The sequence below is a fragment of the Homalodisca vitripennis genome, chromosome 1 (assembly GCF_021130785.1).
Source record: "Homalodisca vitripennis isolate AUS2020 chromosome 1, UT_GWSS_2.1, whole genome shotgun sequence".
In the NCBI taxonomy this organism is placed as follows: domain Eukaryota; kingdom Metazoa; phylum Arthropoda; class Insecta; order Hemiptera; family Cicadellidae; genus Homalodisca; species Homalodisca vitripennis.
Window position 1 is genome coordinate 57,592,388 of NC_060207.1, and position 19,444 is coordinate 57,611,831.

The 19,444-nt window shown below is 34.6% G+C and overlaps 1 protein-coding gene across 1 annotated transcript in view; it reads left to right on the forward strand.

Annotated features, from left to right (window-relative positions):
- The window catches only part of LOC124362143 (probable phospholipid-transporting ATPase IIB), a 47,750-nt gene that overhangs the window by 1,793 nt on the left and 26,513 nt on the right, over positions 1-19,444 (forward strand). The window contains 8 exon segments of the mRNA XM_046816378.1: positions 6,900-7,044; positions 8,705-8,818; positions 9,734-9,901; positions 11,789-12,031; positions 12,198-12,383; positions 17,118-17,239; positions 17,431-17,514; positions 19,105-19,243. Of these exon segments, the coding sequence (XP_046672334.1) occupies positions 6,900-7,044; positions 8,705-8,818; positions 9,734-9,901; positions 11,789-12,031; positions 12,198-12,383; positions 17,118-17,239; positions 17,431-17,514; positions 19,105-19,243 (1,201 nt within the window).

Genomic DNA, 19,444 nt, shown 5'->3' on the forward strand with positions numbered 1-19,444 from the left:
GGTACTTTATCTTGTTCCAAATTTCACTTTGTAGAATTGTCTCTACATGTTCGATACGAAAGTCCCATTGTCAGGTGCCTAAATATGTGGAAGTTAAAAAAAACTTATAAAAACGTATAATAAAACATAAAATTCAATAAGTTAAAGAAAAGATATATGCAGTAAATGATTTACGAAGCACATAAATGGTAGGCCTACCGCACATGCACAACCACAGATCAGAAACTGGCCAGTCTGTAGCACAGACACTGAAGGCTAGACTCTTCTCCTACTTCCTGCTCCATTCTTACCTTCTAGAGTCTTATCACTTGTTAACACATTCAGTGCTAAGCGGGACCGTTCGGTCTCGCCCAAGCGTCTCGGCACCATTCACGGGTGCGCGCAGGACCTATCGGTCCCGCTGGCCATTGTTGTTTTGCTCTCGGCACTGTTTAGGCAGCACTGCAAAGAGGCCCTTTCTGATAGCGTGAGCGTGTTGGGCCGGTTTCGTTCTTTGTTCTGGTGTGCATAGTTTTTCGGTTCAGCTAACTAGTTGTTTTCATCTAGTGCTGTGTTTGCTATTATTTTGTGATTGTTGTTAGCGAAATTAACAATGGCTGGGACATCTAGAGACCCCGAGGTAGTTTGTAATACATTATTAATGATTCGTGATGATATAACAAGTTGTGCCATGACAATAAGATGCACAATAACAAAAAGTGTTTGGTATGATGTACACATTGTAAATAAGACGTGTTAAAAACTACAAAGAACGGAGGGGATGGTTGTAAATAATAAAACTAAAAAACATTGGTATTTATTGTGTTTTATTTATTGTGTTATAAATTTATGACATAATTTGCTAATTAAAAAAAGTCAGTGAAAACACATTGGTTAGTAGAGTGAAACGCCGCCTACCGCATCAGAATACGACGATCCAGTCAGAAATGGCAGCGCATAATGTACTTCACAATGTGTACCTAAAACAAGCCGCCATTTCTGATTGGATAAACCTTTTGAGATGTGGTTTGCGGCATTCAACTCTACTAAGTGAGCTCTTTCAAATGAGGTATCACTCGACCCATGCTTCAATTTAAGATTTCCATGTTTTCCTCTGTGGGCCGTCCCCCCATGGTTGGCATGTCATGGTAATAGCAAGGAAAAATAGTTTACATAGCCATATGACACTGTGCAAAGTTTATAGATGTTATCTCCTATGGTTTTTAAAATATTAAGCCGTACCCATACTTTTCAAACACCCTGTATATTATTATTCATCCTCCTGAACTGATTTGGCTTAAGCTATAACTCTCCTACTGGCCATTGATTAGTATCTAGTGTAAGTAATTTGTTTGTTTTTACCACATATTAACGTTTTTTTCGTTCTATTTCGGGTATCTTGAAATACAGTGGAACCTGGCTAATTCGAACTTCTATAATTCAAAATCTTCTTTAATTCGAATATTTAAATTGGTCCCTAGCATTTTCTATATAAGTAATGCAAAAATATCGTGGTTAATTCGAAGTTTATTTTGGATAATTCGAACTTTTTATAGCGAACCCGCGAAAAGACGCTGCACTCTTTCTAATCGCAAGGCCATTGAACATAGATCTAGCCACCCTCCCGCCCGCCGGCCGGCCGGCTCGTCCCTATCCTTCCGCGCCTATTGTTTTGTAGACGTGACTTCGGTTGTCCAGCCAATGGACCAGGGGATCATAAAAAATCTAAAACAGTTTTACAGACGTTTATTGGTTGAGTACATACTGACTGAAGATAGCGACGCCCTAAAAATCAAGTTAGACATTCTTCAAGCCTCTCGCATGTGCAAGAAAGCTTGGTACAAAGTAACGTCCGAAACGATCAAAACATTGCTTTAAAAAAGCTGGTTTTGTAAAAAAGGAGGACTACGGCGAAAAGCCAACGACATTATAGCGGAAGCGGTACCTTCAGTTGGTGGCTGGGAGGACGTCATTACTGACCCTGCCATCTCGTTTGAAGATTTTGTCAACGTGGATGAAGATGTTGCAGTATGTGGTGCGATAACAGACGCGGAGATCATCGCTTACGTGCTCAACAATAAACAAGATGGCGACATGGCATCGGGTGACGAAGACGGCGAGTCATCAGTTGGGGCGGAAATAAACGTTCCGAGTGCGGCCGCACATCACATCATGGAACTTAGACGTATTTTTGAAAATAAAAATGACGTAAGTGAGTCTATTTTCAATTCATTGAATATGGCAGAATCTTTTGTCACTTCCAAAAGACTTAACTTTAGAAAACAAGTGAAGATTTCCGGCTTCTTTCGAAAAAATTAAATAATATTGTACTTTATAATGTTCCTTATCACCATTCAACTTATTTTCTTTTATTCAAAAACAAATAATGCAATTGTGTATTTTTTAGATAATTCATGATTCAATTTTGCACTGTTTTACCATACTTTGCTTGGTAGAAATGCACAGAAAAACATACATTTACAACCATTCATGTTATTTTCAATAAAGGTTTTCAGCAAAGATGTAAAGTGCCATTATTTTAAGCCTTTAATTCTTAACTCTTTTAATTCGAATTTTTGTATAATTCGAATTTTTTTTATTGGTCCCTTGAGATTCGAATTATCCAAGTTCCACTGTATCATGGAATTTTCACTACTATCCTTTGTCGGAATATCTATATACAAAATTTAATCAAAATCTGGGATGGTGACAAATTTGCTGTGTTGATTTGACATGGAATGAATCTGTATTCCAATTATTACTGATCTATTACTAAATACAGCACAAACTTTGGTTGACAGTTTCGTGTTGCAAGGTCAGGTAGTCCTTAAAAAAGTGATAAACATGATAAGGCAGTCCTTAAAAAAGTAATAAACATGAAAATAAAGTGCTGGAAAGCAGTTGTTGGCCTTGCCAATCAATATGAAAGTTCATTGTCCAAGTTCATTATCTCTTCTAATCTGAGAAAGGTTGAGGTACTCATGTGATCATAGCTTTATTTTTAGATACTATCTTGAAGGATGATTTTTCTCCAGGGGAATCTATGATGTATACTTTCCTATGATCTGATTACATTGAATGATTTGGCACGAGAAAGTACTAATTACAAATGCACTTGGCCATCAGAGCAGACAAAGGCCAGCGCTACTCATACTGTTGTTACCAAACAAAAAATACCTAAAGATACATTGAGATAGTACCTAAATTCAAGCTCAGTCCATGTTAGCACTCTAACCTTGATGATTATTCTATTGATTAATTCATTAAAATACCTTAAGATTAAAAAAGAGTGCTTATGGCCAAACGATCTAAGACATTTGACTTTGGATCTGAGTTAGAGATAGCACAGGTTTAAATCTTGTCTGTGACTGCAGCAATTTTTATCAGTATCATCTACCTTTTACTTGTAACATCTTTCCCCCTTATTTTGTTTGATAAGAACCCTCCACAAAAGTGGCCCATGAGGACGGACAGAATACGGCTTAAAAGGGGATCGGCTTCTCCTTTTGTGTTTCTTACTTTCTAATTATTACCTATCATCATCCTAAATTATATAAAAGAGATCGAAGTTGATCCAGTAACAGCTCAGAATTAGCATTGATGGAGATTTCCCGTGTGGTATTCCTTGCTTGCAATTACAAAACATTTTATTACTTGTCAAGAGGCTGGATATTGGAGGTGGCAGATATTGCAGGGCTGGATTTGACAAGTTTTACTGTATAGCATGTGTATTGTCAGTGTATTTTTCTGAAGAATAACTGTTTTTATAAATATATAGATTTTCCAGTTTTAATTTTATATTTTTTTATTGTAATGTACTTATTAAATATTTATTATAAATCATACATTTGCTGTACTGTTATCATAAGAAATGTGGTTAATAAAACTCAATTTTTACATACCAGTATAAAAGCAGTTTTTTTGTCATTTTGCAGTATTTTTATAAGTTAGAGTTTATCATTTTTTTATTTTCATAAACTTTGTCACAATTTCTTAATTTTAGACATATTTATCATTATTTTTGGCTAGCGTGACTTAATACCAAATTAATCAGTTGGATGTGATGTTTTCCTTGAAAGCAAAAGGCCTCATTGAAATAAATCCAATTATTAGATTGATTTTAAACTAATGAAGATTGACTATAATATATTGTTATTTTTGGTATGAGGGAATTTGATTTTCTTTCATAATATACTTATGTCCATATTCTTATTTAACACTTGAAAGAAAATCATGTAACAAGTAAAGTACAACATGTAACATGTTTACTGTAAAAACCCAGAGCTTCAGCAGTTTCCTCCTGCTTATTACATAATTTAAAAAGCTGATTATCCTGAAATGCTGATAATTTGAATTTTTATGCCCTCTTTATAATTTCATAGTTACTGTTGAATGAATAAACAGCAACTAAGCTCTCTATTATTATATTACATATGACATGCTACAGATACATTTGATCTGTTATCATATCAAACAATAGATGGTTTTTGTAATCGATGATAGTCAGATTTTTCATGTGTAATTTATCGTGCATTTTATAACATTCATTTGAGTATTGTAGAGAAGTTATAGCATGACCGGTGACTTCGAGATGCGCCGTAGGCAAAGACGGAACTAAAGTGGTGGGGGGTGGAGCGGCTCAGTCTGTTGCCGTATTTAGCCTTGTGAACTTCGGTCACCAGTCTTCTATACGTGCTGCCCAAAAAACATTCGCTTGTGCCAATTCACGAGTTGTAATACAATTTGTGAATTAATTGCGTTGTGCTCATTACGTTTTAAGTAAAGAGTTTGTAATGGATCGTAATGTAAAAAGTAAAATTGGAGGTAGAAAGGTTATACACGGCCAAGCAAGAGAAGTGATTGCAAATGTTTACCATTTTATGAAACGGGAAGCAGAAACCAACACACTTATAAATTTGAAGAAAGTTCAACAGCTTGTCATAATGGCAACTGGAATTTCTGAAAGTACGCTGAGACGAATTTTGAAGGAGGAAAAAAAATAAGTCCAATTGGCAATTCTTTTAGTACGCCCAACAAAGTAAGAAAACGCAAACATACTAAAAGTGATCTGGACAATTTTGATTTGGGTGTAGTTCGAAAAAGAATAAATAATTTTCATCGACAACGGGGTTTTGTTATGTTAACTATTGCGTGTGGATCTTTGGCGTTATTGTTATTTTAAGTATACATCATTAAATTAACTTGATACAAGATGGTAGATAAAACTGAGTTTTTTCTTATTCTACTGTGTATATTGACAAATTAGTTTAACCAGTTTTATATTAATTTTTAATTTAGCAGCTAGGCTATGTCAGTTGAAAATTTTGTAGTGTATAATTGTATCTACTATCGTAAATCCTGAAGCTTACACGGTTAGTATATGATAAATTGAATTTTAATGGCTAACAAAGCGTAACAATTTACAATTCTGAACTGATGTCGTCGTTGGAGATCAAGAATAATATAAATTCCACCAGGTATCTCTACTGCGAACTCATTAAGAAGGGTGAGCTATGAACACAATTTCGGCAGAACATAGTCATTGTTAAGATCACGTACATCCGGTCCCAATATTTCCAAGATTTCCTGTATTGAATTCCCCATCATAAAAGTCCGTCGCCGTAACTACAAAAGATTCTAGAAATGTTCAAATATTCTCAAGGTCTCCTATACTAAATTGCTCATCATAAAAGACCATCGTGGTAAGAACATAAGGGTCTAGAAATGTTGGCAAACACTACAATATTCGGCTCCCGCCACCACTATGAGTCGGGAGCCAAAAACTCTCAGTAGGGGAGTAGCACCGTATTCACTACCCTACTTTAATTGTGCCCCCACGCGCTCACCTCCTCCACTCCTCACGCGCATCCCACCGGTCATGCTATAACTTCCCTACAATAGTTCTTAAGCTACTAGAAGCATACCCGTACTCAGACTTTTTTTTTCAATTTCACATCAGCAAATAAAAGTAAAGTAAAGATGTCTTATTTTACCAGGCGAAGTTAGGGCTAAGAAGCTCTCTCTAACACTTAACCTGGGGTAAAGGCCTACAGGAAGCCTGGACCGGGTCCAATCACATGTCTATTTGAAGGGACTGGGCCCAGATTAATATCTTTTCCGGACCTACCAATGCTGACTAAGAGAAAGTTGTTTCCTATGTGCTGTTATATACTATGTAACCGAGTTTTTTATCCTCATTTTTAGGTTTATGTGGTCGGTATCATGACTTATCATCTAATATTTATATAAAACGTTAAAGACCAGTTTTGGTTTACCATTTATTGATTGACAATAGCTTTCCACAGTGAGACCTAAATATTTGAAGATTTAATTTAAATATTTTAGTTAAAGTCCTGCTTTGAAAGCAAACAATTGAAAAATAATTCACAATACATTTCATTTCGTAAAAGATTTTAAGTTTTTTTATTCACTTTAGGAATATGATTTTGTGATTCCATCCTATAATAAGAATCCCAACTCCAGGTATCTTTGTTACTCTACAGCCAGTGTATTTACTCATGACTCAAGTGTTCGCTTAATTTTAATAGTTTATTATCAATTTTTGACCTAATTCATCCTGCTAATGAACATTTGTTACGTTTTACTTTATTCAGCTATAATGTATTAAAATAATGTGCATTTTAAGTGTCCTCGAGTTTTGACAAACTATGAAAAAAATTTTAATAGCTGAAACAATTACAGCTGATTTTAGTCATGCAATATGATGAAAAAGCAAACAGACAAATGTAAAACTGTGCTATTTTTACACAGCAGAGAACAAATTTAAATGAGTTATCAACACAGAATATTCTCAAATAGTATAAGCTTTTGTAACAGCTAAGTCATCTGTTAAACCATGTTGGCAGAAAGCATTTAGATATGAAAAGTCATGCTTTATATAACTTAAGTTCTTGTACAAGGTGCTGTCAGTGGGTGTGGCGCAGATGTTGTCGGGAACGGGAGCTGAGGGCTCGGACCATCGTCATTGGCCGCCCTAGCCCTGAGAAGTTTCCCGCAAATGTCATTAGAAACCAGAAGTACAACATTATAACTTTCCTCCCTAAAGTAAGTGGTATTTTGGTTGTAATTAAAATTCACTTGAAAGCTGAACATGAGATAAGAATTTTATTGTTAAAGATGTAAGGTTATTCAATTAATTCTAAATTATTCATTGAAACAATAAATTCAATTGTAAGGAGTGTTTTCAGGTTTGAGAGCACTGGTTGAATTATTTTTTAATCTTTCAAGTGATTATAAAAATGCAATTTATTTTGTTGTAATTTTAAAAGGATGTAGTTTATTACATTATCAAAATGAAAGCTAGAACAGATTATATTTCCTACAATAATTCAATAAGTATATTTATGTTGTAACGAATGTCAAAACAAATAGGTGCCTGTTATGTTTTGAAATATTGAGGTTTTCTACATTTTTACAATGTGTGTAATATGAAACAATAAACAGTGCTTCCATTACTTTATTTACTATTTACTCTGTAGCAAATAAGCTATCATTAAATATCCTAAAACTACTAAATACATTATTTATTAAAATACCAAACGCATAATATTATAAGTGGATATTACGATTTTCGATCCAAAAGTTTCATATAAAATATGTAGACATAGTATTCAAAAAATTTACATTTTTTGTGTCAACAAACTGACTATTAAATATAAACATTAGATTAATTTGGACAAACAAGGTAATTTTTTTTTACATTTTCCAAATTAAAAATGTAAATGTCTTTAGAGGTAAAATACCATTAACATGACAATATGAATAATATTGCCTTGTTATAAATTTGCTTGAGTACCATAATTTATAGTTATGTACATAAGTTTAAATTTTTATTAAATAATGTATATTTGCCTCTCTCCATTTTGTTCATTACTATTTATAACTGAAGACAAAAAGATACTAACTTATCTTCATTAAAATATATGGGGATCTTTGTATGTTAACCTGTATAACAGTTGTAGAATAATATGAAAACTTGTTTTTGGATTTAAACAATGCATTATTTTAATATCTAATGCACAAACAAATGATCTTAAAAATGTAATATATTGAATTAGTTTAAAAAATATAATTGTTGTGTGTTTTTAAGCTGCAAGGCAGCAGAGAATTATTTGGTAGTAAAATTAATTACAGGTTTTACTTTGGATAAAAAAAACTACTAGTGAATTAAAAAAAAACTATTAGAATAAATCATGCACTTAATTTCAATTAAAATCAAATAATAAACTGCTCTAAAGGCCTGTCATTAATTTTATCCATAAAATATTGAGACTTACAAATTTAAAAATAATATAGTTCTGGATTAGATTTATACTTATAATGTGCATGCTCTCTTTTGTTTATTTTTGTTAGTTTTCACATAATTTTTATATTCAATAATTGTGTAATAGAGCAAACTGCATTTTACATGTAAAACATTTTCAGCATAAAAAAATAATTAGAATATAACGAGAATTAATAACAATAATAATTTACAACTATTCTTGATGTTATTACTATCAAACATCAATATTTATTATTTTAGTGTGAGCTCATTATTATTGCAAAAAAATTGATTGATGTAATGCAATCTATTTTATAGTATAGTGATATTTGGCTGTTAAAGTTGTTCTACACATTTCTAGGAAGTTGGTTGTTATTGCAGTCTTATATTATGGTAACTTTAATGTGGATTTGTGAGAGCTCAATAGTGTTTGTTGTACAGGTACTGTTCCAGCAATTTAAATTCTTCCTTAACCTCTATTTCCTTCTGATGGCCATCAGTCAGTTTGTCCCAGAATTGAGGTTGGGATTCCTCTACACGTACTGGGGACCACTGGTGAGTAAACTCACGATATATGTTTGTCTTATGTGAAGAAAGATACTATTTCAACTCACATGTATGTAAATCAAGAATTATAAATATTGAAGTTTTCAGGTGCATGGAGAAAACAAACTTGATCCTAAAAATACCTGCCTGCTACAATACTCTTCATAACAGTGTATGACACATTCTCCTGTGCATTCTCGACTTACGTCTACATAAAGTCTTCCAATAAGTTTGATGCAGTAAAAATTTTTCAGGCAAATAGAAGTTTGTACAACGTATGTTAAGCACACTACAGATGTAATGATCTGGAATATAGCTATCCAAAGTCCGGGTTTTCCAAAGTTTGAGATAAGAATTAAGTTTTTATAGTAATTCAATTTCACCATTAAAAGATACTGAACTCTTATGTATTATTGATTTATTCGTTACTACAACATGAAAACATACTGTGTGATTACAAAATATCTTTTGTGAGTGTCACTGCAGTGAACGACTCGTAGCTCATGCTTGAACCAGATTGTATTGTGGACAATAGTGACATTTCCATGCACACACCAGATTATTGTTATTTTATAATAAATACATTTGTATTATTTTTTGTAACTGCCATTATATACTATCATGCTATTAGCTTGCTTCCTGATAGGAATTGATAACATTCTAAGCATATAAATAGCCAACACCGACCCTGACTATTGGGATGTGCGTATACATTTGTGCATGATGCCGCTGCTCAATTTTTAAATATCTACCAACTAGTAACTAGTTTTACTAAAACTTACTTTTTCAAGTAATGAGAAGGATGAATGCTCCTTTTGTCCGTATAATTGACATCACTGTTTTCTACCACACATCATTGATGAAAATAAATTTTATTTTATATCCAAATGGAATAAATTGATAACAGTTGTTTTATGTTGTCAGTGCTTTGTTCTGATTGTGACCATCTGCCGAGAGGCGATAGATGACCTTAGGCGACACAAAAGAGATCAGGAAGTGAACAATCAGAAGTACAAGCGACTGGTGCGTTCCAGAGAGGGAATGGTGTCAACAGAGATGGTCCCAGCGTCTAAACTGAAGGTTGGAGATTTGGTAAGTACTTAGTTTTGATCGTAACAATCTGCCGAGAGGTGGTAGATGACCTGAGGCAACACAAAAGAGATCAGGAAGTGAACAATCAGAAGTACAAGCGACTGGTGCGTTCCAGAGAGGGAATGGTGTCAACAGAGATGGTCCCAGCGTCTAAACTGAAGGTTGGAGATTTGGTAAGTACTTAGTTCTGATCGTAACAATCTGCCGAGAGGTGGTAGATGACCTGAGGCAACACAAAAGAGATCAGGAAGTGAACAATCAGAAGTACAAGCGACTGGTGCGTTCCAGAGAGGGAATGGTGTCAACAGAGATGGTCCCAGCGTCTAAACTGAAGGTTGGAGATTTGGTAAGTACTTAGTTCTGATCGTAACAATCTGCCGAGAGGTGGTAGATGACCTGAGGCAACACAAAAGAGATCAGGAAGTGAACAATCAGAAGTACAAGCGACTGGTGCGTTCCAGAGAGGGAATGGTGTCAACAGAGATGGTCCCAGCGTCTAAACTGAAGGTTGGAGATTTGGTAAGTACTTAGTTCTGATCGTAACAATCTGCCGAGAGGTGGTAGATGACCTGAGGCAACACAAAAGAGATCAGGAAGTGAACAATCAGAAGTACAAGCGACTGGTGCGTTCCAGAGAGGGAATGGTGTCAACAGAGATGGTCCCAGCGTCTAAACTGAAGGTTGGAGATTAGGTAAGTACTTAGTTCTGATCGTAACAATCTGCCGAGAGGTGGTAGATGACCTGAGGCAACACAAAAGAGATCAGGAAGTGAACAATCAGAAGTACAAGCGACTGGTGCGTTCCAGAGAGGGAATGGTGTCAACAGAGATGGTCCCAGCGTCTAAACTGAAGGTTGGAGATTTGGTAAGTACTTAGTTCTGATCGTAACAATCTGCCGAGAGGTGGTAGATGACCTGAGGCAACACAAAAGAGATCAGGAAGTGAACAATCAGAAGTACAAGCGACTGGTGCGTTCCAGAGAGGGAATAATTTTAACTGATTGATAGTTAGGTCTTTAAAACATCGTGCTAAAGCTTGTCATTACAGCTCTTGTATGTTTATGAACATTGAGATAAATGTCTATATGCCAAATTACAGCCATGAGCTTCTTGAATTGACATGGAAAACTCTCAATGCATTGTAACAAATTATATTTTAAGTGTCATTTCTTAAAGGTTTTATCCAGTAAATAAATGAAATCAGAGAAAATATAATTGTCAGAAATTTCCTCAAAAAGAGTTGTTATATTAAATTTTATCTGGAAGTGAAGATGGACATGTTGGTTCTTGGGTTTACATATCTGGTGTCATAACTAACATATCTAAGTTTTCCGGATCACACTGTGTCGAAACATTGCTTACACATCAATAGATGATAGTCAAGATGGGTAGTGTTAAGCAGATTTCACTGTTCAGATGCAGGACCAACTTTTCTTAAAAATGATGACAAATTTGAGGCAGTCAAAAACTAATAAAACCAAGGTATAAAGAAATATAGCAAACTTTTTTCAAGAAATGGTTTTTGAATATCTTTCGTGTGAAAGAATTTATCCAATGTAGAGATCATTGGTAACTCATCTGTTAACAAATTTCTCTTAAACAATGACACAGGTACAGAAGCAACTATATCAGATGTACCTTTTAAACTTTTAAGTTCATTTTGAGCTTCTTCTTCACTGAATTTTTGGATCTCTGGAGCATATAAGCATGCTGCATAAAGATTTAAAAGCGATGTATAAATTTAAACCAACTAAGCTTGGAAATTGTCTGAAATTAATAAAACCAATTTTGTGTTAAATCCCTAAACGTATTGAATTAAATATGGAAGCTCAGACTTTATATTCTACCTGTACATGTACTATCTGATGGGCAATAATCGTTGTGCAGATAATTGTAGAGAAGGACCAACGCGTGCCGGCTGATCTGGTTCTCCTGCGTACAACAGAGCGTGCAGGTGCATGTTTTGTGCGCACCGATCAGCTGGATGGTGAGACAGACTGGAAGTTGAGGCTGGCTGTCCCTGACACTCAAAAACTTGAGAGCAATGCCAAACTGTTTGAGATTCATGCCTCGTTGTTTGCTGAGAAACCTCAGCGAGATATTCACAGTTTCATCGGGACTTTTACTCGTGTGAGTTTATTATTATATTGAATTATTTTTTTATTTGAATTAAATTAGTATATTTCCATGTTATTTGTCACTGAAGAAAATTTATGTTTGTATTATTTTTAGGTGAACCATATGTGGAATTCATTAATGTTTATATTTTTCAATGACCTTGGGTATGAATTTGCAGCATGATGGCAGTGGGGAGGAGAGTCTAGATGTGGAGAACACTCTCTGGACCAATTGTGTGGTGGCCTCGGGTACAGCACTGGGAGCAGTGGTGTACACAGGCCAGGAGACCCGCAGTGTGATGAACAACTGCCAGCCTCGCAGTAAGGTGGGGCTGCTGGATATGGAGATCAATCAGCTCACTAAGGTAAGTTTACTTAGATGATAATGGCTAATGTCTGCCAAGGAAGATAATGCTTAGTGTAAAAGGTGAATATTCTAATCTGTTATAAAATCTTACCTACAGGGAAATGACAATTTGCTTTCTATGAAACTTACAAACAGCTGATTTAATTGAACTATTGTAACATAATTTGGTATCAATTCACTTGATTATACAGTGTGAGGTAAAAGTATGGATACACTCTGTTTAGGTTTTGATGAATAAAGGTGGAGGGATGGAACTCCGGACACCTTTCTAAGAAATACAAATGAACTTTTTAGTCACTGTTACGACTTTGCCCATTTCCCCAAAATGGGGTTTTGTAGGGGGGGGGAGCTCAACATTTCTAAATCTAAAGACCAATTAACACTTAGAGTGCTAATCCCGTAATTTTACGGAACGGCGAAACTTCCGAAGAATGCTAATCCCGTAGTTTTACGTGGTTGTCATTTCAATTGGTATTATATTACATTGTCCGTATTTAAACGGGTTTTGCCTACTCTACAATGTTATTTGGGTTTTTAGTAACACAATTCACCGCTAGAAAGCGTCAGATGTATTGAATGAGCTTGATGACAAAGCAACTTCGGTCGCTTTGTTTACGTGCCGCTGACGTGACGTTCGTTGCAGCCGGCAGTCGATGTCGCAATCATGGCTTCTCGCAGCTTGAACGACGTTGCGATCAGTGATGTATTAGATGAAGATAGTTTTATTGGTGTAGATAGTATTTTTGACGATTCTGACATCGATCCTGATTTAATGGAAGAAGATTAGACACATACTTCAGGTAAGAATAAGTCTATTTATCACATAAACATCAGTCTAAAAGTTTGGTTATGTTATTGGTTTCTTGAATAAAACTATAATTTGTATTATAAGAAATTAACTTTATTCAACTAATATTCTATTCATATGAATAAAATGAAAATATATTCATATTTTACATAGTATATTATTATGTTACAGATGCTGAAAACAGTGCTGACAGCAAAAGTAATGCCGACGCATCAATATGACGGCATAGTTTTTTGTCAAAAAACTACAAAACATAAAAACATGATTTGTATTATTCAAAGGACAGTTTACAGTGTCGCTAAAAAGTTTAGGGACAGGCTTAAAAAAAACACAAATTTCTGACAAAAGTTTGTTTTTAATGGAAACAAATATTTAAATTATACAAAATAGTAAAATGGACATGAATACATACAAATCAGTAATCAATAGGTCCTCCATTAGCTTTATAACATTCTTTGATCCGTTTTTGGCATCGAATCAATGAGTGTCAGACAGTCTTCCTTCTTGATACTACTCCGCCATATCTGTGCCAACATGAACTTCAGTTCAGCTTTGTTCTTGGGTTTGTTCTTCGCTAGACGACTGGCCATGGTATTCCATAAATTTTCTATCGGATTAAGATCCGGGCTTCGTGGTGGCCACTTCAGAACCTCAACATCATGATTACTGAACCATTCTTGTGTGTGTCTTGATTTGTGGCACGGTGCATTGTCTTGTTGAAAGATGTAATTTTCACCAAGCAATTTATTGGCAGATGGTAACATGAATTCTTCTAGAGTTTGACAATATTTAATACTGTTCATTGTGCCTTCAACGAACTGAAGCTCCCCAGGACCCTCACTTGAAATGCAACCCCATATCATTACTGCTTCGCCACCGGCCTGAACTGCAGGCGCTACACATGCTGGTAGAAATTTTTCAGTATTGGTACGTCGTACCCTAACTCTGCGCCTTGGAAATAGTTCAAAACGGCTTTCATCAGAAAACAAAACACGCCGCCAAGCTTCTTTTGTCCACCCTAATCGAGCCTTGCACCAAACTTGGCGTGTCTTTTTGGCCTTGTCATTTAACAAAGGTTTGCGGATAGCGTAAAATGATTTCATACCTGCATCTCTAAGTCTGGAACTCACAGTTGCTACACTCACATTGTAACGATCATCATCTTGTTTCATGCTGCTTAGTAAATCAGGTGCACTTGCATTTCGGTCCTTTTTGCTCATCACGAGTAGCTTACGATCCTGCCGAGGCGTGGTTTTACGTGGCCTACCACTCCGCGCGGGGCATCAATCACGGTACCGGCTAGGTTAAAACGTCGCACTGTATTTTCAACACATGTTTTAGACACATGTAACTTAGATGCAATTGTTCGGTATGAACTACCGGTTTTATACATACCGATAACTTGCCATTTAATGTCCTCGGACACAGATGAGCGGCCCATAATCACAGCTTTAACTTTCACAAAACAGCGAAATAAACAAATCACAAAGAAGATTGCAGTACAACTGTCACAATGGCAGTGTGGAATGCGTGCGCAGGCTTGTTTCACAAAACAACCGCCAGAGGAACAATGACGTGCAGACCGCATGTCTGTAAATGAAGGCGTCTACTTGTAGAAGCGAAATTAAAACTCACATTTTTTGTTATAAAATGTTCGAAAATAAAATTTTATTTGTACCCTGACCAGTTGAGTACAAAATTTATTTGTAACATGACATATTTTTTTTAAATGATCATCATATTATAATAAAAGTACTGTGCAAGTTTCATTACAATATGGCAAGCCGTTAAGAAGTTATAAAAATAAAATATCTAAAAAACAAGGTTTTTTTTGGCAGTTCCTTAAAATACATTAATGCATGCTTCTTCCACATTTTTGGAGATAAAATATTGAAATTTTGAATAAAAACTTGAATTGATGTCCTTAAAACAGCCAACAATCAATAGCATTGAGAAATTAGTTAGTTTAGGGCCAACTGTAACATTTCTCTTTCAGACAGGTGTCCCTAAACTTTCTAGCGACACTGTATATTTGTAAATGGGTCATTGTAAATAATTGTATATATGCTTAGTTTAGTTAGTTAGATAAAAAAACTGTCTCAAAAAATAATTTTTTTTCCAAAAATATATGTTTTTCAAAAACATTTTTTAAGTGTAGTTTTTTAAAAAAACCACTAACAATCTCACGTTAAAAGAAAGATGAAAGTAAGCTGAATTAAGGCATGTAAGTATTTTTCTCGTACCTTAAATACTTTTTTCAAATAAATTTTTGAAAACCACCAAAAACGCCCAGCATTCTACAGAGTTACATGTCATTTAGGGCCAGCACTCAAAGTGTTAAGTGACACGTCATTTGAAAGGTCTTTATAAAAGAAGAGTGTAAACTAGAGCTTTCTATCTCAACCCATTATAAAATGGGAGCTCATTGAAATTAATTAAAAATTAATTGAGGCAAAACATGGACATACAAATTTAGAAGATAAAACAACTTCAATGGACAACCACTTTACTTACAAACTCAAACCCGTTTTACAGTTGTTACCTGCTGCAGCACAGGCCTCCCTTATTTTATTAGTTTTGAGGAATTCCAGTATCATGTTCAGTTTCTGGTTGGAATTAACAAAGTTAAGACATGTTTTTGTGGTACTTTACATTGAAATGGAATGTTTAAGTGAACAAGAGCGTATCATAATCCTGATGATGCCATGCTACAGAGACCGGGTGAGATCTTATGATGAAATAAGGAATTTATTTAATGACACTTATCCCAACTGAAACCCTGTGTCTAAATTAGGAGGTCAAAAAACAATCCAACATTTCCAGGAAACAGGCAGCATTGAAGACCACCCAAAACCTGGATGACCAAAATCGGCTACAATCAAAGAATTGTCACTTGACATTTTATAGTGTGTTGTAGTAAATCCTCATTCCTCAACAAGAAATGTTTCTCAAATATCAGGTTTATTTCAAACATTAGTTTGTAAAGTTTTACATGACAGTGGTTATAAAGCATACAAAGTTTGTTTAGTTCATGAGCTAAGTGAGGACAACTTTTATCGTCGAGTGAAATTTTGTGAAATAATGGTCCGGAACATTGATAATAATACAATTAGATTAAACAACATTGCTTTCTCAGATGAAGCAACTTTCATGTTAAGCGGTAACGTTAACAGACACAATGCTCGTTATTGGCTGATGTTAACCAACATTGGATGAGAGAGTAGCATACCCAGCACCCTGAAAAATTAAACGTTTGGCTTGGCATTGTGAGGAACCCCCCAATTCCATTTTAGGGAAATGGGCAAAGTTGTAACAGTGACTAAACATTTCACTTCTGTCCTAAAAGGGTGTCCTGAGCTCCATCCCTCCATCTTTATCCATAAAAAACTAAACAGAGTATATCCCTACTTGTAACTCACACTGTAAAGGTTTTTTCAAAATTCTGAGTGTGATATAAACCAAGGTCACAAGATATTATTGATATGCATGCATTCATATTTCGTTTACCATTCATAAAGCAGTGTACATGACATTATGCTCAACTCTGCCAAGGGTGGGGAAAGTTTGAAGAAAAAAAGTATAAAAAAGGAAAACTTCTCACCATATAAAAGGTTGAAGTGTCACCAGTTTGATGTGAGGACACCTGACATAAGTCTGTAACGTATTTTTAATACAATTTTTTATATTTTTTAAGAATAACTGTAAGATGTGCATGTCTGTCTTTTGATTTTTTTCGAGTTTTTGAGAATCTGTCTAGCAAAAGTTTTGTTTCAGATTTAGAATTTATTTTAAATTAAATATTGTATGGATGTTTATTAAAATTTTAATTATTTAATATATGATCATTATTGTTTAAATCCAAATTTTAAGGATTTTTATCTTTTTACCATCTTAGCAACTCAACTTGTACCCTACTATCAACAGGTGTTGTTTGGTGCTGTGATTGGCCTCGCCTTTGTTCTCATGTGTCTCAAAGGCTTCCAGGGTCCATGGTACAGATACATGTTCCGCTTTGTGCTGCTCTTCTCCTACATCATCCCTATCAGGTGGGCTCTTTTATATGACTGTTAATTGTTACACAATTAGGTAACATGACTACATTATGAGAATAACCCCTACTAGTTGGAACTTAAATATCTCTTGTGTTTGAGTTACACATATTTTACAAGAACAGCAGAGCATATGTTAATTTGTAAGTGTAAAATAGAAGTGTACAATAAAAATGGTTTGTTTGCAGTTTGAGAGTGAATTTGGACATGGGAAAAGCATTCTACTCTTGGTCCATGCAAAGAGATAAGGAGATGCCAGAGACTGTTGTCAGGTTAGAACTTAATTCATCTTTATATACATTACATGGGAGTAATAGGATAGTAGATAAAATCCTTACAACACATCAGACCTAGTCTAATAAAGTAATTGAGTAACAAGGAGACATCATTAAATATATTTTTTTTTAACCCTTTTAGGACGAGCGGACTATTAATAGTCCGCACTAGTTTTGCCGAAGAAGACGATGCGGGCTTTCAATAGTCCGCACTAGTTTTTACCGAAGAAGACGAGCGGACTTTTATGTGCCCGCCGGTTTACGTTTGCATAATACTCACGTAATATCGAAAATACGATGAACAAAATTAGTTTTCCTTGTAGAGGCACATCCTGAGACAGGAAATGGAGTATTTCGGAACTTATCTTGGCCAAACAATACAACATATGTCTATTTTTAGAACAGCTGCACGTGAGCGCCTATTGTAGTGCCAGTCGGCGGAGCGCGCCAATTCCGTCTAGTTTGTTTACATTCAGTCAGTCACAGTGCGGTCGCGTTGACTATAGTTGATTGTTTCAGATCAGTTATAAACTTAGTGTTTATAGATTTATAGTGAAATGTGTTTTGTTCAACTTCTTTTGTGAATATGGATCAATTTAACTTAGCTGATCACAGCAGTGAACTGGACCGTGAGTTACAATACTCAGAAAGTGCATCTGAACATTTGTAGTAATGTAAGTTTTTTTGTTGTAAAACAATTATTTCTCAACCAATGTTAATAAAATTTTGTATTTAAACTGAAAACTATGTAAGAAACATAGTAATATTAGTTCCCACAGTAAAAAAAATTTTTTTTTATCATAGTAAACTGAAGCCAAACTAATAAAATAAAAAAATAAAATAAAAATTCTAAAATTTTATTTAATTTTTAATTTTTCTGGTTATTGTAAATAGTAATAAATGCTACCATATTGTAGACAATTTAATTATGTACATGTGGATAAAAAATGGTGTAAGGACAATTTAAAATAATGGACTTATAATATATTTATCAAACTACTACATTTTGCCCAATTTCACCGTCGTCTTCTTTGGTATGTTCGCTATGAAATATGGTCACGTCAAAAAATGCGTACCTAAAAAATAACCAAAATTTTTGTCGTCCTAAAAGGGTTAATTTAATATTTTTCTGATTTCATTGAATTGCCATAATGTCTGAAGAAACTTTTGTGCAGTGTTAAGTTTTTTAAGTATAAAATTTCATATATACATGTTTAATACATTCAAATATGTACAAATTGTATACAGTTAAAACCTCTGTCTCTAAAAAAAAAATCTAACACGGTTTTAGATTTATTATGATTCTTTTTTATTGATTATGATTATTGATTATTTTATGATTCTATTATATTTTATTTATCCCTTTTTAACTGCGAAAGTATTTTGTCCAAATTTTTTTGTAGTTACATGGTATATTGATATTCTGTAGGTCATATGTGAGTGAATTAAGGAAAAATAAAAGGTTTTAAAAGTTTTGATACCAAATTTTAATAATTGTCTCAGAGCATACAAACTGAAGTTAAATACTTATGACATTCACGGCTTTAGAGTGTTTGAAAAGAGAGTAAGAACCGTGTTCTGATGTAGGTGCACCACAATCCCTGAGGAACTGGGTCGCATATCTTACCTACTCAGTGATAAAACAGGCACGCTCACACAAAACTCAATGGTGTTTAAACGGCTGCACCTGGGTACTGGCTCTTATTCCACCGAATCATTTGATCAGGTCAGTGATTATTTGTCTGGAGTATATGTTACTAAATATTTCTCAAATTTAATAATAATCTTCCTCTTCCACCCTTCCCCCTTCGTACTGTCACTTATTCAAGGGTTGGTTCGTGGCTTAGATAAGTGGGGGGTATCCTCCCCAATCCCAAATATTTGAATCAAGTTTACTTAGGCCTCTTTATTGTAGGTGTTATGTTAT